This window comes from Eulemur rufifrons, chromosome 24 (genome assembly GCF_041146395.1).
Source record: "Eulemur rufifrons isolate Redbay chromosome 24, OSU_ERuf_1, whole genome shotgun sequence".
Classification (NCBI taxonomy): domain Eukaryota; kingdom Metazoa; phylum Chordata; class Mammalia; order Primates; family Lemuridae; genus Eulemur; species Eulemur rufifrons.
This window is the reverse complement of record NC_091006.1, coordinates 11,134,508-11,161,538: the sequence shown is the minus strand read 5'-3', so window position 1 is coordinate 11,161,538 and position 27,031 is coordinate 11,134,508. Positions and strand designations below refer to the sequence as shown.

The window sequence follows — 27,031 nt, the reverse complement described above, 5'->3', positions numbered from 1 at the left end:
AGAGAGCTGGCCCTGGCCGAGACCCGACACCCTATTTCCCATCCCTTCCCCGCGGTGGGCGCCGGATGCCGGCCAGCCTAGAAGGCTCCCCTCCTTAAAGGGCCAGTCGCCTCCTAGCCGGGTCCCAGCGACCTGGGGTGGGGGGGTGAGGGTGGTTCGTCCCTCCCGGCTCAGCTCAGGGAAAAGTTAACTTCCCAGACTCGCGTGTGTTAAGGGGGGAAATCAGTCCTGCCCGCCAGCCCCCCAACTCCCACCCCATTCCGGGCCCCGGCGTCGGGCAGGGGGGGACTCCAGCCTCCAACTGGAGGCGCCGGGCCCGCCCTCCCCTTCCGCCCCCGGCCCCCAGACAGGCCCCGCCCCCTCTGACGTCACCGAGGCCCGCGCCGATTGGCCGACTGCGCCGTCGCTCCGGACACTTCCTCCTGCGCTGCCGCCGCGGACTTAAACTTTGGAGGGGGAAAAAGAGCCACCGGCGCCCGGCGACCCTCCCTTGCCCCCATCCCCTACCCCGCCGCCTTCCCCACGGCTCCCGACCGAACTTTTCTCCAACTTCCGCGACCCGTGAGATTCCCTCCTTCCCACCCCGGCCCTCAGGACCCCTCTGCCCATCCCCGCGCCGGTCGGATCCCTGGGGTCCGCTCGCCCCCCTGACTCCGAGACTCCTGGTTTCCACTCTCCAGGTCTGTGACTCCCTCGGGCCTCCTTCTTAGTGGAACCCTCATCTTAGAGCCACGGATCCTCGGATCCCCCCTGCTCCCTTCTCAACCCCCCTCTCTGCAAAGGTCCTTTTGGATCGCGGGCTCTCCTGATCCCTGTGACCCCGACCTACTAGATTTTCCTCTCTGGCTTCTTAGAATCTCTTAATCGCTGGGTCCCCCGAACCACTCCTTTGTTCCTTTCTTATCTTCTGTGATCCCTGGATTCCAGGCGTCCTTTTCTCTAATTTCCCAAGACCCTGCCATCCTCAGGTCCCCTCAGCCTAACAGATTTCCCGTCTCTGGACCCCGCGCTCTTAGCACCAGCTCACAAGATCCCTCGGATCTAGGACCCGGGTTCCCCCAGCCGGATCCCGGGTGGGCGCCGGGCGGCCGGTCCGGGGCCTCCCCCCATGGCCGCCGCCCCCTCCTATCCCGCGGGGCTCCCCGGATCTCCCGGGCTGGGGTCTCCTCCGCCCCCCGGCGGCTTGGAGCTGCAGTCGCCACCACCGCTGCTGCCCCAGATCCCGGCCCCGGGCACCGGGGTCTCCTTCCACATCCAGATCGGGCTGACACGAGAGTTCGTGCTGTTGCCCGCCGCCTCGGAGCTGGCCCATGTGAAGCAGCTGGCGTGTTCCATCGTGGACCAGAAGGTGAGGGCGCGAGGCTCCCCCATCCAGCTCGTGCAGCGGTCTGAGGAGGGGGGCGCTGGCAGAGGCGTAGGGGAAGGGGAAGGAGGGTATATGAGCATTAGGTGACTGACAGATGGGGGGGCACTGGCCCCCAATTGCCGCCTCTCCCCACGACCCATTTAGAGAAGACTGGGCAGGGGTGGGGTGCCCCAGAGGCCTCCCCAAATTGCCTGTCCCTGCATGTTGTTTTCTGCAGCTGGCAGGGAGGAAGGGAGGAGCGGGCCAGGTGCAGAGTGGGGAGGAAGGGGCAGGTGGGGGCAGATGTGGGGCCATCTCCACATTCATGCCCATCGGGGCCTCCCATTTGGTGGAAACAGTAGAAACTGAACCCGGGCTGGCCATGGCGATCGGGTGACACGTGTGGGTATAGGTGCCAGGGGCAAGTGAGGTTTCAGAGTGCTGCCCTCCCGCAGGCCTGAGAGGTGTGTGGAGGGGTGGGCAGGTACACTTTCTGCACCTCCAGAGGCCCTGGGGACTCTGATTCCCTCTCCTAATCACAGTGCCCCCACCCTAGCCTTAGTGTTGGACACCAGGGTCCCCTGGGTGGAGTCTGCGAGTCATGACAAGAGGGAACAGGTAGATCTTGATGCCTGAATCCCAGAATGCTAAAAGTTAGAATAGTGGGGCTTCCATGTTGTTGGGGTACCAGACTGTAAAACTGTTAGAGTACCAGAATCATAAATAGTTGGAATATATATCTCAGGTCACTGAATTCCCCTGATAATTAAAGTGTTCAAATATTAGATTCCTAGGTTGTTGAAATACTAAAACGTTAAAATGTTGGAATATTAGATACCTAGGTTGTTGGAATCCTAGAATGTTAAAATGTTTGAATTTTGGAATGCTGGGTTGTTGAAATCCTTTAATGCTAAGACATTCAAATATCAGAATCCTAGTTTGTCAGACTCCTAGAACATTAAAATATTAGATTGTTGCTAATCTAGGTTATCAAAATCCTAAAATATAAAATGATAATATGGGGGAACCTGGAATGTATAATTCTATAATGCGAGCATGTTGGAATCGCAAAATAGCCAAATTCCAGTATCTTCTCAGAATGCTGGAAATGAATCCTTTGGGCTTCAGAGAAACACGGGGCCAACTCCCCCATTTTACAGACAAGGAAACTGAAGCTTACAGAAAGATGTCCCAGGTGGTCAGGGCCAAGGCAGTCCTGGTCTCCTGTGGACCCTGTGTCAGCCGTGGAAACAGGGCTTTGCCCATCAACGCCCAAATCTAGCAGGCCGAGCTCCCACCCCCAACTCAGTCTGCTCCATGGGAGGCTGGGGATGGGGCTGCAGATAGTCCTCTGTGTGAAATTTTTTGTCCAATGCTCAAATCCCCAGCTTGGCCCCCTCAGGGCTCACCCCAGTTTTATTTTTCTGTCCTCCCAGTCCAGGTGTGTTAGGGCCCCTTTCTTTCCTTCCGAGGCCCCACCTGGGCAGTTTCACTTTCTGTTCTACCAGGTTTCATTTCCTGCCCCCCCATCCCAAGCTGGCGACCTGGACACCTGGGTTCTTTGAGCTTTGGGTGGGGGGCACCCTCCCTATTTCCAGCCATCTTGCTCTAGCTCCCCCCACCCCCGTTCCCAGGAGTCCCCAAGTCCCCTCCTTTCAGCTCGCCCCGCCCCAGTGCTGGGCCTCCTGCCAGGTAACTGTGACAACAATAGATCCAGGAAGGAAGCTGGGGCAGAAGCAGGGCGGTGGCTGATAGGGGAGGGGGTGTTCACTCAGCATCTCCCCACCCCCAGACTCCGGAAAAATAGAGGGGTCCACGTTCCGGGAGCCGCACTCCCTCCCACCCCAGCTCGCCAATCCAGCCACCAAACTCGCGCTGGCGCTGGCGCTGGCGCTCCCTCCCTGCACACCTGGGGCCCTGACATCCTGTCCAGCTCGAGCTGGGGTCGGCAGGGGTCAGACAGGAAGCGAGGGGCTGCGGGGTCTCTGCGTTTCCGGGGGAAACAGCCGGCCCTGCCCTGGGAGGGTGCCAGTCCGCTGCTGAAGGCAGCTCTGAGCTTTTCCGTCGCCACCTCCCTCTCTCACCCTCTAGTTCCCTGAGTGTGGCTTCTACGGCCTTTACGACAAGATCCTCCTCTTCAAACATGACCCCACATCGGCCAACCTCCTGCAGCTGGTGCGCTCAGCCGGAGATATCCAGGAGGGCGACCTGGTGGAGGTGGTGCTGTCGGGTGAGAGACGGCGGATGGCTTAGGGGCGGAGCCTCGGACGTGGGCTGGGCATCTGGAGGAGGGGAGTGGAGGGGGAAATTGGGTTCAGAACTGTCCTGTTTTGTTTTGTTTTTTCTTTTTTGAGACAAGGTCTCAGTCTGTCACCTAGGCTGGAGTACAGTGGTGTCATCATAGCTCGCTGCAGCCTCCAACTCCCAGGCTTGAGCGATCTTCCCGCCTCAGCCTCCTGAGTAGCTGTGATTACAGGCACTCACCACCCCTCCCAGCTAATTTTTTAAATTTTTTGTAGACAGGGTCTCATTAGTGCCCAGGTTGGTCTCCAACTCCTGGCCTCAAGTGATCCTCCCGCCTGGTCTCCCAAAGTGCTAGGATTACCGGCATGAACCACCATGCTGGGCCAGAACCCTCTTTCTTACAGTCCAAGGCAGGTGGTTCTTGTCCTGAGCTGCAAATTAGAGTCGGGAGCTTTTGAATGGATAAATGTATTGTGCTGCCGTCACACTGTGGAATTCACACAACACTGAACATGAACCACACACAGCAGCATGGGTGCATCTCGCAGACGTAACCCTGGGAGAGAAGCCAGACACCAGACCACGTGCTGTCTGTTTCCACTTAGGAAGCACAGAGACAGATGAATTACCCTAAGGTGTTACAGGTCAGGAGAGTGGGTGCCTTCGGGGAAGATGGAGGCTGAGTGAGGCCACAGGGGCCTTTTTTGGTACTGGTTTAACTTTCAGGCTAGTGACAGTTTGCACACTTTGAAAATTCACTGAGCTGTGCACTCGTATGCCCTTTTCTGGACACATGTTATACTTTAATATAAAGTTAAAAATGTTCTGATGGCTCCTCCCACTGAAATGCCAAATAAAATCAGAATCTCTGAAAGGTGGGATGAGACCTGGGCATCAGTATTTTTACAAGTGATTATCCTACGTACAGCCAGAATCTAGCCCACCCACTTGCTGTTCCCATTTTAGAAACAGGTAAGCTGTGAGCACCTGGGTTCCTCCTGAGGGTGGGGCATCTGCCCTGTTCACGGTGTTCATGGTCGTACCCCCTGCCTCTCTTGCATACGCTGCAGTGCTCAGGAAAATTTGTTGAATGACTGAATGACAACTAGAAGCTTGGTTTTTACACCTTTGGTGACCTCATTAAGGCTTTAAATATGCTCTTACACGCTGCCTCTCTTGAATTGTTATCTTCATTCCCATCTCTCCCCTAAACCTGAGTCTTGTTTATGTCACTGTCTCCCGGACAGTTTTATTGGACATCTAACAGGCATCTCAGATATGGCCTATCCAAAACAGAACTCTTGATTTCCTGCTTGTAAACCTGCTCTTCCTGCAGTCTTCATGTCGGTGAAGGGTTTGGGGCTTGGGTGCCAAACCCTGGGGCATCCTCGACTCCGGTTTTTTCTCTCGCCCACTCACTTGATCCATCAGCAAACCAACTGGCCCTGTGTTTAACATACATCTTGAATCTACTTCTTTTTTTTTTTTTTTGAGACAGAGTCTCGCTCTGTTGCCCGGGCTAGAGTGCCGTGGCGTCAGCCTAGCTCACAGCAACCTCAAACTCCTGGGCTGAAGCAATCCTCCTGCCTCAGCCTCCCGAGTAGCTGGGACTACAGGCGTGCGCCACCATGCCCAGCTAATTTTTCCCTTGTATATTTTTAGTTGGCCAGATAATTTCTTTCTATTTTTAGTAGAGATGGGGTCTCGCTCTTGCTCAGGCTGGTCTTGAACTCCTGACCTTGAGCGATCCACCTGCCTCGGCCTCCCAGAGTGCTAGGATTACAGGTGTGAGCCACCGCACCCGGCCTTGAATCTACTTCTTATCACCCACACTGATCCAAGCCCCCACCACATCCTGCCTTGACTATTTCAGTAGCATATAAGTTAGATCATGACACTCTACTGCTTAGAATCCTCCCATGGCTCCCCAGTACACTTGAAATGAACTGCAAACTCCTCAGCCTGGCCTCAAGGCCATCTGTGACCTGGCCTCTGGTAGTTCCCTGAATTTATCTCAGCATCTGATTCCACCCGTGCATGCCTGCCCTCTGGCCCTTGAACACACCAAGCTCCTTCCCACTTGGGCTCAAGGTCATGTGCGATTTGGCCTCTGCTGGTTCCTGGAATTTATCTCAACAATGTCCTTACTTTCTCTGTGCCACCCATGTATATCTGCCCTCTGTCCCTTGAACACATCAAGCTCCTTCCCACTTCAAGGCCTTTGCACTACTGTTCAAACTCCTGGGCTTAAGCAATCCTTCTGGTTCAGCCTCCCAAGTAGCTGGGACTACAGGCACGTGCCACCATGCCCAGCTAATTTTTTCTATATATATTTTTAGTTGTCCATATAATTTCTTTCTATTTTTAGTAGAGACGGGGTCTCGCTCTTGCTCAGGCTGGTCTCGAACTCCTGACCTTGAGCGATCCTCCTGACTCGGCCTCCCAGGGTGCTGGGATTACAGGCCTGAGCCACCTCGCCTGGCCTGCACTACTGTTCTCTCTGCCTGGAAATCTAACCTGCCCACACCCCTATTTATTGTCTTCAGAGCATTTAGCATTGTCTGAAATTTCCTTGTTTATCTTTCTTGTCTCCCCAAAAGAATGTCAGCTCCCTGAGAGCAAAGTGTAAATCTTTTTTGTTCATAGCTTCATCCTGAGTGCATAAATAGTGCCTGGCACGTAGAACAGTCTCCCCTTTCTGTTGCATAATATTAAGAAAAATAGCTTAATGTTAGACTAAAAATTTGGGGGGAAGAATTAATGAGACTTAGTCCAAACATGAAACTGTTTTAAAATAATAGCTGACATTTATTGAGCACTTTCTGTGTGCTGGGCACTGTTGTAAGAGGTTTCCATATATTCATTCATTTAACCCTTAAAAGAGAATCTATAAGGGCCGGGCATGGTGGCTCAACACCTGTAATCCCAATACTTTGGGAGGTTGAGGTGGGAGGATCGCCTGAGGCCAGGAGTTTGAGACCAGCCTGGGCAACATAGTGAGACCCAATTTCTACAAAAAATTTTTAAGACTACCTGGGTGGTACATGCCTGTAGTTCCAGCTACTCAAGAGGCTGAGGCAGGAGAATCGCTTGAGCCTAGGAGTTTGAGGCTGCAGTGAGCTATGATCATGCCACTGCACTCCAGCCTGGGTGACAGCGAGACACTGTCTCAAAAACAAACAAATAGAACCTATAAGAAGAGACTGTTATGCTAGGCATGCTCTTTCCTAGACACCTGCATAGCCCATACCCTTACCTCCTTCAGGCTTCTGCCTTGATGTCAAATGCTCAAGGAGGCCTTCCCTGATGATCTGTTTAAAATTGCACCTCTATTTTATTAGGTAGATTTTTTAGAGACAGTAAGTACAGTGCTAAGAGTATGAACTCTGGAGCCATCCTGGCCTGGGTTCGAATCCGAGTTCTAAGACTTGCTAGCTGTGTGACCTTAGGCAAGTTGCTTAACTATCTGTGCTATGCCTCATCTAGAAAATGGGCATAATGATAGGGTGTACCTCAACCTCACAAGGCCCTTGGGAGGGCTAACTTAGTACTGTAAAGTACTTAGAGCAGTGCCTGGCACAGAGTAACAGCTACATCGGGTGATCGTTAAATAAGAATATTTATTTTGTTTGTCTGTCTCTCTCACTAGCGGCCAGGCAGGGATTTTGTCTGTCCTGTTCTGTGTGGAGTCCCTAGCACCTAGAACAGTGCTCAGTATGTTTTTGGTGGTTTTCCTTTTTAAAGGTGAGAAAACTAAGGCACATAGTGTTTGTTCCCCCAGACCAATTAGATCAAAAACTCTGAGGGTGGGACCCAGGCATCATCTGGTTTTTTCATTTGGTTGGTTGGTATTTTTAATTTAATTTTTATTTTATTTTATTTTATTTTATTTTTTTTTTTGAGACAGAGTCTTGCTGTGTTGCCCTGGGCAGAGTGCGGTGTAGTAGGGTCATTATAGCTCCCTGCAACCTCAACGTCCTGGGCTCAAGTGATCTTCCTGCCTCAGCCTCCTACGCAGCTCAGACTACAGGCTACAGGCACGGGCCTCCAAGCCCAGCTAGTTTTTTTTGGTTTTTTTTTTTCTTCTTTTTGTAGATACGGAGTCTCGCTGTTCTTGCTCAGGCTGGTCTCAAACTCCTAAGCTCAAGCTATCCTCCCGCCTCGGGCTCCCAGAGTGCTAGGATCACAGGCGTGAGCTACCACGTCCAGCCCAATTTAAATTTTTTTCACTGTGGTTAAAATACACATAACATAAAAATGACTTCTAACTGTACTGTTCAGCAGTGTTAAGGACATCCATGCTGTCGTGCAGCCAATCTCCACAACTGTTTTCATGTTGCAAAACTGGAACATTAAACACTCCCCATTTTCCACTCCATCCCAACCCCCGGCACAAGCATATAGGTGTTTTGTCCAGTGGCGGACCTGGGTTTTGAACCCAGGCAGAAAGTAGTATGTGAGTGAATGAATGAAGAAGGGAAAGATCAAACCTTGCTGTTGGGAGGACTGTGAGAAACCTGGGAACATAGGGGGCTGGAAGGGCTTCGGCCCACCCCCGCTCAAGCGTCTGCTTTTCCCTGCTGCCTGCAGCCTCGGCCACATTCGAGGACTTCCAGATCCGCCCGCACGCCCTCACGGTGCACTCCTACCGAGCGCCTGCTTTCTGCGACCACTGCGGGGAGATGCTGTTTGGCCTCGTGCGCCAGGGGCTCAAATGCGACGGTGAGAGCCAATGGGGCTGGGGGCGGGGCCTGGGCGGGGCTCAGCTCTGGGGCGGAGCCTAGGGCGGAGGGACAGAGCTTGGGGAGACGGGGCGGGGCTCAGAGCTGGGGGCGAGGCCTAGGAAGTAATGCCGGGAGGGAGGGGTAAGGGTCCAGAGGCTGAGGTTGGGAGAGGAGGGGCGGGGCTGATATCTGGGGGCGGAGCCTAGGTGGTGGGCTGGGAGGGAGAAGTAGGGGCCCAGGGACTGAGCTTGGGGGATAGGACACGTGGTTGGAGAAGAGGGTGGGGCCTGTATCAGTCAGTGATCAAGCAGAGAAAACAGAACCAGTAGGAGGCATATATTAAGAGACTTCTAGGCCGGGCTGGTGGCTCACGCCTGTAATCCTAGCACTCTGGGAGGCCCAGGTGGGAGGATCGCTTGAGCTCAGGAGCTCGAGACCAGCCTGAGCAAGAGTAAGACCTCATCTCTACTAAAGATAGAAAAAATTAGCTGGGCGACTAAAAATAGAAAAAATTAGCCTGGCGTGGTAGTGTGCGCCTGTAGTCCCAGCTACTTGGGAGGCTGAGGCAGGAGGATCGCTGGAGCCCAGGAGTTGGAGGTTGCTGTGAGCTAAGCTTATGCCACGGTACTCTAGCCCGGGCAACAGAGAGATACTCTGTCTCAATAAAAAAAGAAAAGAGAGCGAGAGAGAGATTTCTTGCAAGGAATTGGCCTACAGGACTGTGGGGCTTGGCTAGACAACTCCAAAATCCTCAGGGCTGGAACTCTCAGGCACAAGCTGGAGCGGCTATCCAGGGGTGAAATTTCTTCATCTGCAAAGTCCCAGTTCTGCTCTTTGAACCTTTCAACTGATTGAACTAGGCCCACACAGATAAACCAGGATAATCTCCCTCACTTACAGTCAGTTGATTGTGTCCTTTAAGCACATCTACAAGATACCTTCACAGTGACACCTTGATTCGTGTTTGAATAACTGTGGACGCTAGCCTAGCCGAGTGGACAACATAAAACCGACCATCCGAGTCCACCCCTTGCCAACCTAGCACCTGTCTTAGTTTGTCAGGGTTGCCATAACAAATTACCACAGGCTGGGTGGTTTAAACCAAAGTTCAAATCAAAGTTCCAGCTGGGTTTGGAACTTTCTGGTGAGGCCTGTCTTCTTGGCTTGCAGAGGGCCACCATCTCAGTGTGTGCTCACATGGCACACGGAGAGGCAGTGGTCTCTGCTGTCCCTTCCTTTTATAAAAGGAATGAGTGAAGTTCACTCTCCTTTGATATCCTGTAACTAAATTCCACCATTATCTGAAGTTATCTATTATTAATATATCTTGTGTTAGATGATTAGGGGATAAAAGAAGGAAGAAAAACATATTTTGTATACACGCACATATTCATAACAAAATAAGAAAGAAATACAACGATTACAGCCCTCATTTCTGCAACTGGTGGGACGACCCAGTCTTTCATTCCCAAAGGGTTTGGGCCATTAGCAGTTCTGCCTGAACTGGGTTTTTGCAGTTTTCCACTGACTTTAATCACACTACCGAGAGGCGCCCTAAGGGATCTCCTACATTCCAGATCTACAGAAAAGCGAAAGGGGGGCCAGATAGGGGGCGAGCAGACCTGGAGGAGGTGATGGTGAATTTTGAGGGGGTTGCTGGGGAGAGGGGGCTTCTCTCGGGAAGTTGGGGCTATGGGGGGAGGGGGTACTGAGGGGCCTCAGAAAACGGAGGGGCAGGGCTAGAAGCGGACAGTAGTCTGGGAGAGGATTCTAGGGAGGTGCTGACCTTAGAGGCGTGGGGCTGGAGTGGAGCCTCGGGGGTGCCCTTTGAGGTGTCCCTTGTTGGAGTGGGCCGACCTGGGGTGGAGGCGGGGCTACAAGCTGGATCTAGGGGTGGAGCTCTAGACAGGGGCGGAGCCTGGTGTTGGTGCTTTTAAGGGGAGTAGTGCCTTTTGGAGGTGATTGGGTTAGGGGACCACGGGGCCAGGGCCCAGTGGGAGGTTAGGTGAGGAGGTTAGAGATTCTCAAGAAGGGGTGACAAGCCTAGTAGGGGCGGAGGCTTTGTCTCTGACTCTCTGGTGCCCCCCGCAGGCTGCGGGCTGAACTACCACAAGCGCTGCGCCTTCAGCATCCCCAACAACTGCAGTGGGGCCCGAAAGCGGCGCCTGTCATCCACGTCTCTGGCCAGTGGCCATTCAGTGCGCCTTGGCAACTCCGAGTCCCTGCCCTGTACGGCTGACGAGCTGGTGAGGGGCCGGCGAGTGGGGCGGGTTGGTGGCTGGGGGGTGACGGGGCTCAGGCATGGGGACAACGTACTGATGTTTCCCTCCCGCTGTCGCTTTCAGAGCCGTAGCACCACCGAACTCCTGCCTCGCCGCCCCCCCTCGTCCTCCTCCTCCTCTTCTGTATCATCCTACACAGGCCGCCCCATAGAGCTGGACAAAATGCTGCTCTCCAAGGTCAAGGTGCCCCACACCTTCCTCATCCACAGCTACACACGGCCCACCGTTTGCCAGGCTTGTAAGAAACTCCTCAAGGGCCTCTTCCGGCAGGGCCTGCAGTGCAAAGGTTCGTGGGGCCCCGACTGGGAGGACGGATGGGGTCAGAAGCTCTCCCTCCCCCTAATCTGGCCTTGTGGTGGGACACAGGAATCTCAGCACGGGTGTTCTGATCCTTAGGAGCACAGGGCCACAGAAGGGGAGTTTCCTGCATCCTGGCACTCTGGAACCTTTGGAATTCTGAAATCTTAGAACTTCAGTCTTTAGAACCTTGGAATCCTACTACCGTAGAAATCTAGATTCATAAGGCACTTAACATTGAGTTCCAAAACTGTAGAGCCTGAGAATTCTAGAATCAGAGAACCATAGAAACAGGATTCAAGAATTCTGGAATCAATGGGGAGGCGGGGTGGAAAAAAGAAGCTTGAAAAAAAAAGAATTCTGGAATCATATTAACCTGAAGCAGCCTAGGGGAGAAAAAAAAGAAGGAAAAAAAAAAAAAAGAATTCTGGAATCATAGAATTCAGCTAAAATAACCAAAGAACTTTAGGCCATAATCTTAGAACTACCGAGTTATAGATTCTCAGAACATTCGAATTTTGGAACCATGGGATTTGAGAATACCAGAAGCCTAAAAGCATTAAATTTGAGAGTCTTAGAAGTCTAGGATGATGTAATCTTAGAACCATCGAGTCCTAGAATATTGTAAATCTAGACTCCCAGAACTTTGAACAATTGAATTCTAGAATTGTAGAATCTAGAGCTAAAGAACCATAGAGATATCAAATCCTATGATCTTAGATATATAGGATCCTAGAATCTTGGAAGGTCATCAGATTCCAGAGGCATAGAAGTCTAGAATTGTAGAATTGTCAATTTTTTGAGTTTAAATATATGAAATCCTAAAACCTTGGACATTAAAGAGTCTTAGAAGTCTAGCATCATAGACCTGTAGAATCACTGATGTATAGAGAGTTCTGGAAACTTGAACATCAAACTCTGGAGCCTTAGAAATCTAGAATCATAGAACCTTGAAAAAATAGATTTTTAGCAAACTCTAGAATTTTTGAAATCTAGTGTCCTAGAACCTTGAAGTCATCAAACTCTAGAGCAACAGTTCTCAACCAGGGGCAGTTTTGCCCCATGGGATGTTTGACAATGGTTGGAGACATTTTTATTCGTCACATTGGGTGGGTGTTACTGGCATCTAGTGGGTGGAGGTCAGGGATGCTGCTAAATATCCTACAATGCACAGAACAGTCCCCTACAACAAGGAATTATCCAGCCCAAGATGTTAATAGTGCCAGAGGTTGAGGACCCCAGCTCTAGAGTCTAGAGTCTAGAGTCATAGAATGCTAGAACCCATTACATTCTAGATTTTGGAGTCTAGGTTAATGGAAACTTACAGTGTTAGAACCTTAGAGTTATAGGTATCTTGAATGTAGCCCAAAGTATTCCTACTTAATCTAGTGTCCCCATAGTTGAGGAAACCGTGGCTCAAAGGGGGAAAATGACCAGGGAAGGAGCAGCCTAATTTTCTGACCCAGGCAGCAAAAGCAGACTCTTTTGAGCCTGAGGGTTAGGGGTCAAGGTTCAACCCTTATAGGTAACCTCCCTTCCCTCGCGTTCCCTGTCCTCCTACCAGACTGCAAGTTTAACTGTCACAAACGCTGTGCTACCCGAGTCCCTAACGACTGCCTGGGGGAGGCTCTCATCAATGGAGGTAAGGGGGGAGTACCTCAGAGGAAAGGGGCAGGGCAGGAGTGGGTAGAGGCCCCTCTGATGCCCCTGTCCCTGCAGATGTGCCGATGGAGGAGGCCACCGATTTCAGTGAGGCTGACAAGAGTGCCCTCCTGGATGAGTCAGATGACTCCGGTGTCATCCCGGGCTCCCACTCGGAGAATGCCCTCCATGCCAGCGAGGAGGAGGAAGGCGAGGGAGGCAAGGCCCAGAGGTACCCATGGGATACTCCCAGAGGCCCCAGAGAAGCCCCTTTCCCTACAGCAAACCTCAACTTCCTCATCTCTACAATGGGCTGACCGCACCTTATATTTATAAATTTTCCCAGTTCTTGAGACAAACCTTTTAAAGCGCCAAAACTTGAACCTTTTTTCCTGATGTATTTTTTTTAAGTTTTAATAGAAGTATGTTTTAACTTGTATTTCTGGGGGACTGGTAATACAGTGATTCAAAAGATGCTTAGTGAAATGAAACCCTTCCTGTTTCCCAGCTGCCCCACTCTTGCCCCTGGAGGAAGCCACTGGGATCAGTTTCTTATGGGTCCTTCCAGAAAGTCTCTATTGCAGCTTGTCAGTATAAGGAGTAAGAGCATGGACTCTGGAACCAGGCTGCTGCCTTAGTCAAGAGACTAACCTCTCTGGGACTCAGTTTCCACATCAGTAAAATGGGGATAAAGTAGTGCCTTACTTTATAGGGTTGTTGTGAAGATTATATGAATTAATACACTACCTAAAACACTGCCAGGTACACAAGTGTTAAATAAGTGTTATATTTTATCACTAATTATCAAATAATAATAATAATAATAAAAATTAGCCAGGCATGGTGGTGTGCACCTGTACTCCCAGCTATTCAGGAGGCTGAGTGGGGAGGATCACTGGAGCCCAGGAGTTGGAGGTGACAGTGAGCTATGATCTCACCACTGCTCTCCAGCCTGGGTGACAGAGTGAGGAAAAAAAAAAGAGTCCCCTTGTCCCCTTCCTCACTGTGGGAAGTCTGGGAGGCGCAGGGCGGGGAAGTGGCAACAAAACAAAACAAAACAAAACACCCAACTCCCTGGCTGCCCAGAGATGCTCCCTGCGGCCCCAGGCAGTATGGTCATTTTCTGCTTGTGACTTCTTACCCCTTCCTCTAACCCCCCTCCCCGCCCCCCGCAGCTCCCTGGGGTACATCCCCCTAATGAGGGTGGTGCAGTCAGTGCGTCACACGACACGGAAATCCAGCACTACCCTGCGCGAGGGTTGGGTGGTTCATTACAGCAATAAGGACACGCTGGTGAGTGGGCCGGGGTGGGGCCGGGGGCAGCGCAGCTAGAGCTAGTTAGAAGAGGGGGGCGGATATTTTGAGTAGGAGGGGACTGGGGGCGGGGCTGGAGTTGGGGTGGGCGGGGCCATGCTGGAGGCAGAGGTCAAGTTAGAGGTGTTGGGTTATAAGAGTGGGAGGAGGGGCGGGGCAGGAGTTAGAGAAGAGGCGGGGCTAAAGGCAAGGTCAGGGGCAGGGTGGGGCCACGTGGGGCGGTGCTAGAGTTAGGTTGGGGGCGGGGCTTGGCTGGGAGAAGCCCGCGGGCCCTGAACGCGGTGCTCCAGGCACCAGGAGCCCCGTGGAGCGCCAGGACAGCACAGCCCCGGGGTGAGCCTCACCCTCTCAAACATCTCTCCAGAGGAAGCGGCACTATTGGCGCCTGGACTGCAAGTGCATCACGCTCTTCCAGAACAACACGACCAACAGATATTACAAGGTGGGCCTTCCCACTCCAGCGCCCCCGGCCTTCTCTCTTTGCCCACATCCCTACCCACTCGCCCTCCTACCCCCACTTACTCCAGCCAAATCCTGCGATTCACACTGTCTCCCCACCCCCAGTTTCTCTGCTTCCAACCCATCGATAAATGCCACACATTTGATTCTGGCCCCCACCGCTTTCCAGCTGGGGGACCCAGGGCCAGTTCCTGCACCTCTCTGTGCCTTGCCTCTCTTACCTGCAAAATGCCTCGGATAATAGTACTCGCCTCAGGGCTGTTGTGAGAATTCAGAGCTAAAGCAGTTAGCTTGAAGCATGGCACGTGTTAAGCTCCCAGTAATTAATTATAAGCCTGTTATCGCTATTCCTTTATAATTAATTTATTGAATTCTGGGTGTATATTCATCACCCCCGCATGCTGGTACTGTGTTCCAGCCACTGTCCAACCTACCTAGATGGTTGCAGCAGTCTCCTTGCTGGGTCCCTGCCTCTACCCTTGCAACCACAGTTGTTTTTTTTCCCATGTAGCAGCCAGGGGAGTCTTTATTCAAACCATCCAAACCCTCCAATGGCTCCCATGGCTTTTAGGATAAAATCCACACTCCCTCCTGTCACCTGCCCTGGAGTGTCTTCCTTGGACTTTCCCGTGGCTGAGTCCTTCTCAGCTTTTTGCCTTGCCCAGGCCATGCTGTCTAAAATGCCATCCCTACCTCCTGTGTGTCTGTCTCATCGCCTGGTTTTAGAGGCTACCTAAGTCAGTCTTTCTTTCCTCCCTCCTTCCTGTCCTTCGTCTTTTTTTTGGGGACAGAGTCTCGCTCTGTTGCCCAGGCTAGAGTGCCATGGCGTCAGCCTAGCTCACAGCAACCTCAAACTCCTGGGCTCAAGCGATCCTACCGCCTCAGCCTCCCGAGTAGCTGGGACTACAGGCATGCGCCACCATGCCCAGCTAATTTTTCTATTTTTAGTAGAGATGAGGTCTCACTCTTGCTCAGGCTGGTCTCGAACTCCTGAGCTCAAGCGATCCTCCTGCCTCAGCCTCCCAGAATGTTAGGATGACAGGCATGAGCCACTGCGCCCGGTCACTTCCTCTGTCTTTTAGCACATTTCCCACCCCATGGTCACTGTGCCTTCTCTCCTGCCCGGGTCCCCTCAGCCTCCTTCCTGGTCCCCATCTCGATCTCATCCTATTCTATCTGCCCTCCATACACAGCCAGAGGACACTCCCCCCAGCTTTGCCCAGCTCAGAACGGTTCAGTGGCTCCCTAGAGCCCTTGGGCAAAGCCCAGGCTCCTCTTTGTGGCTCGTGAGGCCCTGTGTGGACTCATTTCCTTCATTTACTCATCAGACATTTATTAGGCACCTACTGTGTGCCAGGCACCATCCCACGTGATGGGGATATGGCATGTCCTTAGAACACAAGCCTTTCCTCGGGGCCTTCATGTGTGCCGTTCCCTGTACTCCCAGCCTCTTCTGACCTTTCTGTCTCTGCTTCAACGTCACTTCTGCCCGGAGGCCTTTCTTGTCCACTCCATGCAAACCAGGCCCGTCCCCATTGGCACTGGATCCTGTGTGCCCCTCTGAGTAAGCCGGGGAGCCCCAGGGTCTGCCTGGCCTCCTCACCCTCGCTGGTTCCCTGTCCTGCCAGGAAATTCCGCTGTCAGAAATCCTCACTGTGGAGTCCGCCCAGAACTTCAGCCTCGTGCCGCCAGGCACCAACCCACACTGCTTCGAGATTGTCACTGCCAATGCCACCTACTTCGTAGGAGAGACACCTGGTGGGGCCCCGGGTGGGCCGAGTGGGCAGGGGGCTGAGGCCGCCCGGGGCTGGGAGACAGCCATCCGCCAGGCCCTGATGCCCGTCATCCTCCAGGACGCACCCAGTGCCCCAGGCCATGCGCCACACAGTAAGTCCCCCACCCCGGGTCCATGAGAGAGTGGCTCCAAAAGGGCCTGGTCAGGATGTGGGGGAAGGGAGGAGCCAGGAGGAAGGTAGGCAATGGTGGAGTTGAGAATGTGGCTTCTGAACTCAGCAGACATGGGTTCAAATTTCTGTTAAGCCCCTGGCCTACCGTGTGGCCTTGGGCACGGCATACCCCCTCTCTGAGCCTTGTCCCAGGTGGCTCCTCATGCATTTACTGAGTGCCTCTTCTGTGCCCGGCCTGTGCTGGACAGTGCTAGGGATGCAGTGGTGACCAACACAGCCCAGGACCTGCCCTCATGGGGCTCACAGTGCAGTGGGCACAATACCCATCCCTGGATAGTAACAACCCAGGGTGGGCAGGGTTGGGACAGGGGAGGTGCCTGACCCAATCTGGGTGTCCAGGAGGGCTTCCTGGAGGAAGTAACATCTATACTGAGACCTGGAGGCTGGGGAGGGGTAAGATGAGGAAAGCAAATGAGAAATCATTTCAACCAGATGGAATGGCAGGTCCCCGTGCTCTGGAGCTTATAATCCAGGGTAGGTGACAGAAATGTCAACCTGCACAAACATGTGCTGCAGTGACATGACATAGTGCCAGGAGTGACGTTTGAGCTGAGACTGAAGGATCAGGATTTAGCTAAGACTAGAATGAGGGAAAGGGTATTCCTGGCAGAGGGAACAGCATGTGCAAAGGGGCCCCGCAAGGAGACCAGTGTCAGGAATAGCATGATAGGGGTTGAAGTCAGAGGTAGATGAGGGTCCAGATCGTGCCTTTTAGGGCATTTAAGGGGCTTAGGCTTCCTCTTCAGGGAACTGGGGAGCCATGGCAGGGTTGTGAGCAGGGGAGGGACAGGGTCAGGTTTGTGCTTTGGTAAGATCCCTGTGGCTTCCCTAGGGAGGGTGAATATGAGGGGGCAGGATTGGGGCAAGGAGACCTGGGAGAGGCTGGGGAGTGAGAACCCAGAGGGGAGGGGCACTCAGGGACCTAGATGGGGCTGTGGGGAGGTAGAGGAGAGACGGACGTTCAAATGGCAGAAGGATCAGGACTTTAGAAACGTCTGGCTGTGGTTGGGGGACAAGATCAGGGAAGATGCAGGAGACAGTTTGGACTTCTCCAAGACTCCATTTCCTTCTCTCTAAAATGGGATCAGCGTTGCCTCCCTTGGTGCTGAGATCGTGGGCCAAAATACTCAGCAAAATTCATTTGTGACATCACTCCTTGAGCCCCCCAGTGCATCTCATTTTCTCCTCCCAGCGGCCCTATGAGGGAGGTCCTTTTATTCCCATTTTCTGGGTAAGAAAACCAAGGTTCATGGTGGACAAATCACTCGCCTGAAGTTGCACATTGTATCAAACAATGGATTAGAGCCCAGGTGGCCTGGCGCCCGAGGCCACCGTTGGAGGCGTGGGCAGAGATGATCCGGAGCCTGGGGACCCCTCACCTCTGTCTCTCCCTTCTCCCCAGGACAAGCTTCTCTGAGCATCTCTGTGTCCAACAGTCAGATCCAGGAGAACGTGGTGAGCCTCCTACCCACACCTGCTGCCCCCCAACACACAACGACCCCAGCCCTCTTGCCTCCTTGGCCCCCCACCTCCGCTTGCACCCCTGACCCTCCCTCCCTCCACCCTGCAGGACATCGCCACTGTCTACCAGATCTTCCCAGACGAAGTGCTGGGGTCGGGGCAGTTTGGAGTGGTCTATGGAGGTAAGGAGGCATTAGAGCTAGGCCAGAGGGGGCCCTGGGGCTGGGTGAAGCCCCTCTGGCTCCAAGTCTTCCTTTCTGATTGGCTGCATGCTTACTTCCTGTTTCGATTGGCTTAAAAAGCTAGATCCTGGGTGCAGGTGGTTGCAGATTTCCCTTTTCTCACTGGGAAAACCCAATGGACTCCTCTTGTTATTAATAGGGAGGGTAAATTCTGCACTCCGATTGGCTGCAGGGCTAGATCCTAGATTCTAGTTGGATAGGGAAGGTAAATTTTGCACTCTGATTGGCTACCGGGGCTAGATCCTAGATTCTGATTGGATAGGGAGGGTAAATTCTGCACTCTGGCCACAGAACTAGATCCTAGATTCTGATTGGTTATAAATCTATTAGTTTTCCATGTTATTGATTCCCCTCATTTGAAATCTTGTTAAACCAGGGTGTTCCTCTTACCCCACCCCACCGCTTCTCACACATCTCCTGGGAACCCCTCAGAGCCACCTTGGTGGCCTTCCATCACCTTTGTCCAATTCTGACTGTGTCATATGGTATAAGTAGGGCAGCAGAGATGGGGCTCCTCTCGCCAGGACCGGGAGGTCTTGCTCTCTCACCCCTGACCTCTCCAACCTCCTGCCCAGGAAAGCACCGGAAGACAGGCCGAGATGTGGCAGTAAAGGTCATTGACAAACTGCGCTTTCCCACCAAGCAGGAGAGCCAGCTCCGGAATGAAGTGGCCATTCTGCAGGTGACCACCTGAGTCTGGGGCCCCGCTCTGCCACGGCCCAGGAAAGGCCTTCCTTGCCTGCTTCTTCCTTTCAGAGGGCAGCTGACCCAGTCTGGGGGTGGTCAGGGAAGGCTTCCTGGAGGAGGGCACATGCTTGTTGACATGGAATGGGGGGAGAAGGTATTCTGAGCAGAGGAAGCAGCCTGTGCAAAGACCTGGAAATGAGAGAGAGAGCATGGGGTCTTCTAGGAAGAGGCAGTAGGCATGGAGGCTGGGGGGAGGATGGAGCCAGACTCTGTGTACTTTCTCCTGGGGGAACTGGGGGGTCTTAGAAGGATCTTGAGCAAGGGAGGGATGAGATCAGGTGTGGAGCTATTCCTATTTCTCCAAGCTTCCTTCCCTCCCTCATCCAACCCTGGGCTGAATTTTCACCTGAATTTTCTGATGTCACCTGAATTTTCTGATGTCATGCTCTTTCTGGGCACCTGTGGGTGGGGTGGGGGTGGGGTTGTTGGTTGTTCTGTCTTGGCCTGTGGGAATCTCCCTTCCCTGCCCCAGTGTCACCCCAGGGACATAATCACCTGCTCCCATGGCTGACACTCTGGGATCTGAGTTTGTGGGTGACCTGGGCCCTGACCCATCTTCCCCACCACCCCCAGAGTCTGCAGCACCCCGGGATCGTGAACCTGGAGTGCATGTTCGAGACCCCTGAGAAGGTGTTCGTGGTGATGGAGAAGCTGCACGGGGACATGTTGGAGATGATCCTCTCCAGTGAGAAGGGCCGGCTGCCCGAACGCCTCACCAAGTTCCTCATCACCCAGGTGCGCCCGTGTCCCTCCCTCCGCGGCCTCCCTCCGGCATCTGCACAGGCCCTGCATGCCTGCGAGGCCAGGCGCATGCTGGTGGGAGCCATGACAGCAGATGACAGAAAACATAGAGAAGTCATACTAACTGTGACGTTACTAGAAGAAAGCAAGAGTGGCAATAATCACAAAAATAATAAGAATAGTAATAATGATAAAAAAGATAATGATAATAGAAAAATAATAGAGTAATAGTAATAATGATAGCCATTATTGCTGTAGAAAAATAATAAAAATAGTAATGATGAGTCAGGCTTCCTGGGCCAGACTTTACTCATCTAGAAGAAAGACGGAAGGGGCTTCTTTTCCCGCTCTCTCTCTTTCATTCATTCATCTGTTCATTAAAATTGTTCAACAGACACTCCCTGAGCCCCTGCTGTGTGCTCAGTCCCATGCTGGGCAGTGTTGGGGACACAGTGGTGACCAAGGTAGCCGCAGCCCTACCCAGTGATCACCCAGGTGGGCAGGGCTGGGACAGGGGAGACCAATAATGATAAATAACGTGGTCACTACCATTTATTGAGGAATTCTTCTAACTCATTTAAACTTCATAGTAACCTTTGCGATAGGTGCTGTCATCATTCCACTTCTATAGTTAAAGAAACTGAGGCTCAGAGATGTCAAGTAACTTGTCCAGGGTCACACAGCTCATGGGATTTGAACCTAAAATGTGTGCTTTTAACTAGTGATGTCAAACGATTAATCATTTGTGTTATAGTCAGATAGATTTTTGGTGTGTGCGTGTGTGTGTGTGTGTGTGCACGTTTGAATTGGTTTCACATCACATGTATGCTGCATGTTCTGCCCCTTAAACGTTTTCACGGTAACAGTAGTTGAATTGTGTCACATGACACATATCACCAAATTCCCCAGTCACTGAACATGTAGGCGGTTTTAACTTTTCCACCATGATAAACGCCATCCTGTGAACACCTGTCTATAAACATACTTGGGCTCTGCTGGGAGAATCTCAGTAGAACATGTTTCAAATAGCAGACTCCCACGTCCAGGGAAATGTGCTTTAAATTTTTAAAAAGATGCTGTCCGGTTATTTTCTAAAATCCCTTTCAATCTTTGCTCTCACCAACAGAATATGAGGGTGCTTATTTTCTCTCTCCTTATCAACACTGGACAAAAACACTTGCCCATCTTATAGGTAGAAAAATGATACCTCCTATGGCTTTATTTGGCAGTTTAAAAATTATGGGTGAGGTTGAGCACATTTCCACGTTTATTGGCCTGTGCTTTATGTATCTTTTGCCCATTTTTCGGTTGGATTATTCAGTCTTGTCTTATTGAATAGTAAGAACTCTTTGCATATGAAGGGCATAAGATCCTCCACCATTACGTTGTTCATTTCTTTCACCCCAGTATTTGTTTGCCTCTTCATTTTGTTTTTGGCTGTTATTTGCCACAGAGTTTTAACTTTTACAATGTTAAATGTTCTTTTTTGTGGTTTCCGGGTTTCACATCCTTCCTAGAAAGGACTTATTCGAGGACATCTCTGTTGGTTGCAAAGTCCCCTGTGCTGTGTTTCCTTTATCCCGGCCCAGCGCCGTCTCTCTCGAGTGGTGTGCCTGTGTTCAGCAGGCTGGCTTGTGGGTTGGGGACAGAAACCCACCGAGGCGGCCTCCTCCACACTGTAGATGGGGAAGGGGAAGTGACTGCTTTCAGAAACCGAGGCAGTTTCTCTTTCTGGTCTTCCATCTCTTCCTTTCTTTTTTCACCTGCTCTGTCTTCTTTCTGTCTCTCTCTCCCCCTGCAGATTTCTGCTTTCTGGGCTCTTGCCTGCCCTACCCCAAGTCCTGTGCTAAGCCCTTTCCCTCATGAACTTATTTAGGCCTCACCACCACCCTTTGAGGTAGGTATCATTATAACGACCCACTGTATAGATGAGGAAACCGAGGGTCAGGGAGGTACAGTGTTTCACCCAAGGTCACATGGCTAAGTAGCCGTCTGGCCAAGTTTTGAACCAGGATCAATCTAGCGTCGAATCTGCCCTCTTTGTTCACCCCATGAACTGGGAGGAAAACAAACCAATGAACAGGAAATCTGGAGATGACATATACAAATACATCTTTCTATCTCAGCGTCCCAGTCTGTAGAAGGAGGAGGTTGGCTGTAGCGGCGGCTTTTCAATAGTATTTCCTCACTAGGAAGTCACCCACCTGGTGAAAACAGGTATTTAAAGAGATATGTAAATTCTGAGACATAGATTACGATTGCAGTGTGACATCAATCGCTCTCTGCTTCTGGTGTGTTTGCTACTTTGGGTCACACAGAATCAAGTTTCTTTTTAAAGGATGGTAAAAAACATTGTTTTCATTGAATCACACAGTAGAACCTTCTTGAAAGCACCTGTTCTATTAATAGCATTCAGGAGTTCACAGTGTACAGCGGGTCTTAGGATCTTCCTGGTCCCTCTGGTCTAGACCAGCCTTTCTAGAATTCTTCATCCAGCTCTTATCTCTCAGGTGTAAACGGAGATCTGGGGTACCGAACATTCCTTGGTGCTCCAAAACCTCCCCGGACCCTGAGGGGGCACCTTGAGGGGTGCAGAGAAAGATCTGGGTGGGTTTGGGGGGCGGCTGCTAAGCGTGGAGTCTGGGCGATGCCTATCTGCCTTTCTGATGGCCCCCTCTCCTTCCCTCAGATCCTGGTGGCTTTGAGACACCTTCACTTCAAGAACATCGTCCACTGCGACCTGAAACCAGAAAACGTGTTGCTGGCCTCGGCCGACCCGTTTCCTCAGGTCGGTTATGTCCGCTTCTGATTTTGGGAAGTCCGATGGTTTAAATCAGTAGGGGCCCAGCAACACCGCAGAGGGACAGCAGGAAACTTGGTCCCCAACACCTCTGAGCTGCTTGTGCAGTTAAACCATTGTCATCTTGGCTGTCAGCAGCTGAGCCTATATATTTTTCATTTTCTTTTCTGAGACAAATTCTCACTCTGTTGTCCCGGCTGGAGTGCAGTGGCGTCAGCCTAGCTCACAGCAACCTCAAATTCCTGGGCTCAAGCGATCCTCCTGCCTCAGCCTCCCAAGTAGCTGGGACTACAGGCGCTGTGCACCACCACGCCTGGGTAATTTTTCTATTTTTGGTAGAAACGGGGTCTCGCTCTTGCTCAGGCTGGCCTCAAACTCCTGAGCTCAAGCCATCCTCCCGCCTTGGCCTCCCAGAGTGCTAGGATTACAGGCGTGAGCCACCGCGCCCGGCCGACCAGACATTAATATTAACAAGGAGGGAGAGGGAGGCGCATACGTTATTGTCTGCCGGATGCCGTGGGCAGCACTTGACACCGAGGCCCATTTAATCCCCAGAAAAGCTTGAGAGGAGGCTGCTGTTAACATCCCGGTACAGACGACAAAATCAAGGCCAGGAGAAGTTAGGTCCCTGGCCTGAGACCACCGAGGCCCATTCTGTGCTGGACGCTGCTCCTAACACGCTTTGAGATAGGTGCTATTATGCTCCTCCTCCTCGTATAGATGAGGAAACTGAGGCACAGAGAAGGGAAGTCTCTTACCCAAGGTCACTGAGCTAATGAGCCTGGATTTGAAACATTCACTTTTCTCTGGAGCACCAGGGGCGGGCAGTGGGGAGATGGGGTGCGAGGGGTGGGGAGGGGCGGCTTCATCAGGCGCTCAGACCCTCCGCCCGCCCCCTGCAGGTGAAGCTGTGTGACTTCGGCTTCGCGCGCATCATCGGGGAGAAGTCGTTCCGCCGCTCGGTGGTGGGCACGCCGGCCTACCTGGCGCCCGAGGTGCTGCTCAACCAGGGCTACAACCGCTCGCTGGACATGTGGTCGGTGGGCGTGATCATGTATGTCAGCCTCAGCGGCACGTTCCCCTTCAACGAGGACGAGGACATCAACGACCAGATCCAGAACGCTGCCTTCATGTACCCTGCCAGTCCCTGGAGCCAAATCTCGGCTGGAGGTGCGTGTGGGGCTCGCTGACCTGTAGGTGGGTGGCCAGGGGTGGGGCTGGGAGAGTGGGCGGGGCCGAAAGGGGGTGAGCCCTGAGCCTGGCACCTGGGGCGGAGTCCAGCGATTGGGCAGGGCTGCAGGAGGGGCGGTCCTATAAACAGTGGACGGGGACTCGGGGACGCAGGGCTGGAAACAAAGCGCCAAGCCAGACACTTGGAGCCTTAGGGCCTGAGTGAGACTCGGCTTGTCTAGGGTGAGACCCGGAGAAGAACTGGACCTGAGGACGCCGAAGGGCTGGAGTGGCCAGGAGAAGAGGCACATCCTCCCAAGGCGTTGGCTGGCATCTAGGGCTTTTGGGGTTATGTCCTGAAAGGGTTAACCCTGCAGAAGTGGAGGTGCCAGGGGGCAGGGCTCAGGAACAGGGGCTTGGTTACTCTGCTGGGTGTGACTAAGGTGGAGATGGGCCTGGAGCCTGGGGGCGGGTCCAGTGGTGGAGGAGACCAGTCTAGGGACATTGCCCTTAAGGGTTTCTGAAGAGGTCCTGGAAAAGGGCAGACCCTGAGGCCTGGAAACTGAGAGCAGATGGCGGGTAGGAGGAGAGAGGAGTCAGGACTGAGGCAGACGTTGGGATGTCTGAAGCCAGGGGCTGCGGCCTCGTGGCTTGGGAGTGGCACTGGGCCTGGTGACTTGAACCTGCTGCCTTGGGGATTGGCCTGGGAAAGTTAAGTCCAGAGGCCTGCAGCTTTGAGGCCGGGGGAGGGGGACGTTTAGGGGGCAAAGGCCATTGGCAGGTGCTGGAGCCAGCGAGCTCAGGAAGACAGGGTGTGGGAGGGAGGTTAAGGAGGTAATCATTGATTTATAACGGCTTATTCAGCACGTGCATGTTGGGTGCCTGCTGTGTGCCTGGCACTGACCGTCCTAGGCTGTGGGAACACGGTGACGAGTTGGGCAGGGATTGTGTGGGGAGGAGCCCCTTGAGTCGTCTGTGCAGAATCGGGGACTGTGCTCTCTGGGGGTGTGGCCTCACAGAGTTGGCATTGGGGAGGGTGACTCTGGAAAAGGTCTTGGTGCTGGGCCTGACAGCGAGGAGCACTCAGTGGCAAGGATGTGGGGTGACTTGAGTCCTGCAGTAATATCTCGGATCCCCAGGATTGCCTTTGGGGACCCACTGAGAAGTCCCTCGGTACGGGTGCACTGAGTATGCAAGAGTGAATTTGAGTGTGGCGGGACCTGTGCGAGGAGCCTGTGAGTGTTGACTGGGGCAGGGTGCCTGTGTGCACATGGCCTGTCCTTGTCCTCAGGGGGGTGCCGGCTTGCCTTAAAGCTTGGCGCTTGCTCCTGTCATCTTAGCAAAGAAGGGTTCTGCCGGCAACAGTGACTGGCTACCAAATGATAACATTGTTTTACAGACGCTCCTTGACCTTGATTTAATGGTGGGCTTAGGTCCTGATAAATTGTCGTAAGTTAAAAATACTGTAGGTTGAAAATGCACGTAATGCACCTAACCTGCCCTAGTCAACATCCTAGTTTAGCCCAGCCTGCCTGACACATGCTCAGAACACTTCTATTAGTCTACAGTTGACAAAAATCACCTAACACAAACCTTATTTTATAATATAAAGTCTTAAATATCTCATTTAACTTACTGAATACTGTACTGAAAGTGTAAACCGGAATGGTTGTGTGGGTACCTGAAATATGGTCTCTACTGAATGTGTGCTGCTTTTACACCCTCGTGAAGCTGAAAAATCATTAAGTCGAACCCTCATAAGTCAGGGGTCATCTGTATTTTCATTTGCCTTTTGCGGATACTGCAAGTGATCGTAGGGTTTCCATCGACCAGAGTGATGTAAAGTTTCCATTTTAAATGCATGTATTTTCCCTTTAAAAAATAAGAATGAATAAATACATGTATTTTCACCTTAAAAAAATGAATTGATACATGAAATTTTATCTTTTTTTCCACGTAAGTTAAATACTCACATGGTTCACATTTTTAAATATACAGAAGGGTCTACAGTGAAAATTGTCTCTCATTCCTTGGCCCGCTGTTCTTCCCAAAGGTGATGACTATTACAAGTCCCCCTTCGCCCTCAAGAGATATTTTATACATATGCAAGAAATATGTGAACCTATATTCTTTTATTTACCCTTTTGACACAGATAGCAGTATACTAGTCACGCTGTTCTTCGACTTGCGTTGTCCACTTAACAGTAGATCTTGGATAAATGAATTGGTTTAAATAAAAATATTAAATGAAGAATAGCCCAAATGTACCTTTATGTACCTGTGTATGGCAAAAATTGTGAAGGTGACATAAGAACAGGGAAACTGGGGTCCAGAACTGGTGAGGAGGAGGAGCGAGTGTGCAAGCTTGCAGGCAGGAGACAAATTTGTAATTTAATGAGGAAATGGGTGGGTGAGTGATTGGCGCAGGTGAGGCTTCTGAGCCACCAGGGCTAGTGTAGATGGCAGGCAGGTGGGCTGGGGGGAGGGGGCCTGTTGGAGGAGGAGCGACCCCTCATGCCCAGGGCTTGAAATGCCTTTTTCCTTCCCGCGCAGCCATCGACCTCATTAACAACCTGCTGCAGGTGAAGATGCGCAAGCGCTACAGCGTGGACAAGTCTCTCAGCCACTCCTGGTTACAGGTGACGCAGGGGGCGGGGCTGACCCATTGGCTGGGGTGGAGGAAGGGGTGGGGCTAGATCACTTATTGGCCAGGAAGATAATGAAGGATATAGGTACCTACGTTTTCCTTGGATCCGGAATGCGGCTGGGCCTCCTATTGGCTGGGCTGCAGGGGGGCGGAGCTAAATTTCTATTGGCTGGGCAGGTGTGGCTTCAGTTTCTTCGGTACCCGCCCCCCACCGGCAGGGCAGAGAGCATCCAAGCGCTGCTCTGTGCTAAAGCTAACCCCGGTTCTCCCGGCCCAGGAGTACCAAACGTGGCTGGACCTCCGAGAGCTGGAGGGGAAGATGGGCGAGCGGTACATCACGCACGAGAGTGACGACGCGCGCTGGGACCAGTTCGTGGCAGAGCAACCGCTACCCGGGTCCGCGCTGCCCGCAGACAGGGAGATCGGTGGGGCGTTCCCCACGCAGGACCATGACATGCAGGGGCTGGCCGAGCGCATCAGTGTCCTCTGAGACCCTGTGTCCTCATCTGGCTGCCACTCTCGACAGCGGCTCTTCACACCATCCCGGCAACGAACTGTTAGGGGAAGCGGCTTCCTGCCCGAACTGGATGGGACACACACGGGGGGTAGGGGAGCGGGGAGTTATTTCCAAAGGCCCCTCCCTGTCTCCCCAACAATTAAAACAGACTCATCTCTGGCCTCGTGGCCTCAGTCTCTGACCACACCGCACTCTTGAATCATTAATCTGTGGTTCGCCAAGGTGGAGTTCATCTGGAGGAGGACTGCCTGAAACAAAGGGAAGACGGAAGAGGTGGGGCGAGGGGACCGAAGGGAGAGGAATTTTGGAAGGATGACTAGCTGGGGTAGAAAATAGAAAGGAGGACTGCCAGGAGAGAAGACTAGAAGGGGGAAAGGTATGGCGGTATCCTAGGGAGGAGAGAGAAGCCTAATGCAGGAAGAGTTGGAAACGG

The 27,031-nt window shown here is 52.4% G+C and overlaps 1 protein-coding gene across 1 annotated transcript; it reads left to right on the top strand.

Annotated features, from left to right (window-relative positions):
- Nucleotides 1-412: 412 nt before the first annotated feature.
- PRKD2 (protein kinase D2) lies at nucleotides 413-26,776 on the top strand. The gene is made up of 18 exons (XM_069458392.1): nucleotides 413-1,348; nucleotides 3,437-3,575; nucleotides 8,180-8,311; nucleotides 10,405-10,559; nucleotides 10,659-10,881; nucleotides 12,457-12,534; nucleotides 12,612-12,765; nucleotides 13,709-13,826; nucleotides 14,212-14,289; nucleotides 15,935-16,193; nucleotides 17,676-17,728; nucleotides 17,844-17,916; nucleotides 18,552-18,658; nucleotides 19,297-19,458; nucleotides 22,154-22,252; nucleotides 23,167-23,434; nucleotides 25,988-26,073; nucleotides 26,359-26,776. Exons 1-18 carry the CDS (start codon nucleotides 1,109-1,111, stop codon nucleotides 26,569-26,571), a joined length of 2,637 nt encoding a protein of 878 aa, XP_069314493.1. The 5' UTR covers nucleotides 413-1,108; the 3' UTR covers nucleotides 26,572-26,776.
- The last annotated feature ends 255 nt before the right edge of the window (nucleotides 26,777-27,031 follow it).

Excerpts from the sequence above, each read along its gene's own strand:
- PRKD2 (XM_069458392.1), top strand. The coding sequence starts at position 1,109 with ATGGCCGCCGCCCCCTCCTATCCCGCGGGGCTCCCCGGATCTCCCGGG. Across the intron at positions 3,576-8,179 it reads GGTGGAGGTGGTGCTGTCGG|CCTCGGCCACATTCGAGGAC; the intron begins GTGAGAGACGGC and ends TGCTGCCTGCAG. Across the intron at positions 14,290-15,934 it reads CGACCAACAGATATTACAAG|GAAATTCCGCTGTCAGAAAT; the intron begins GTGGGCCTTCCC and ends CTGTCCTGCCAG.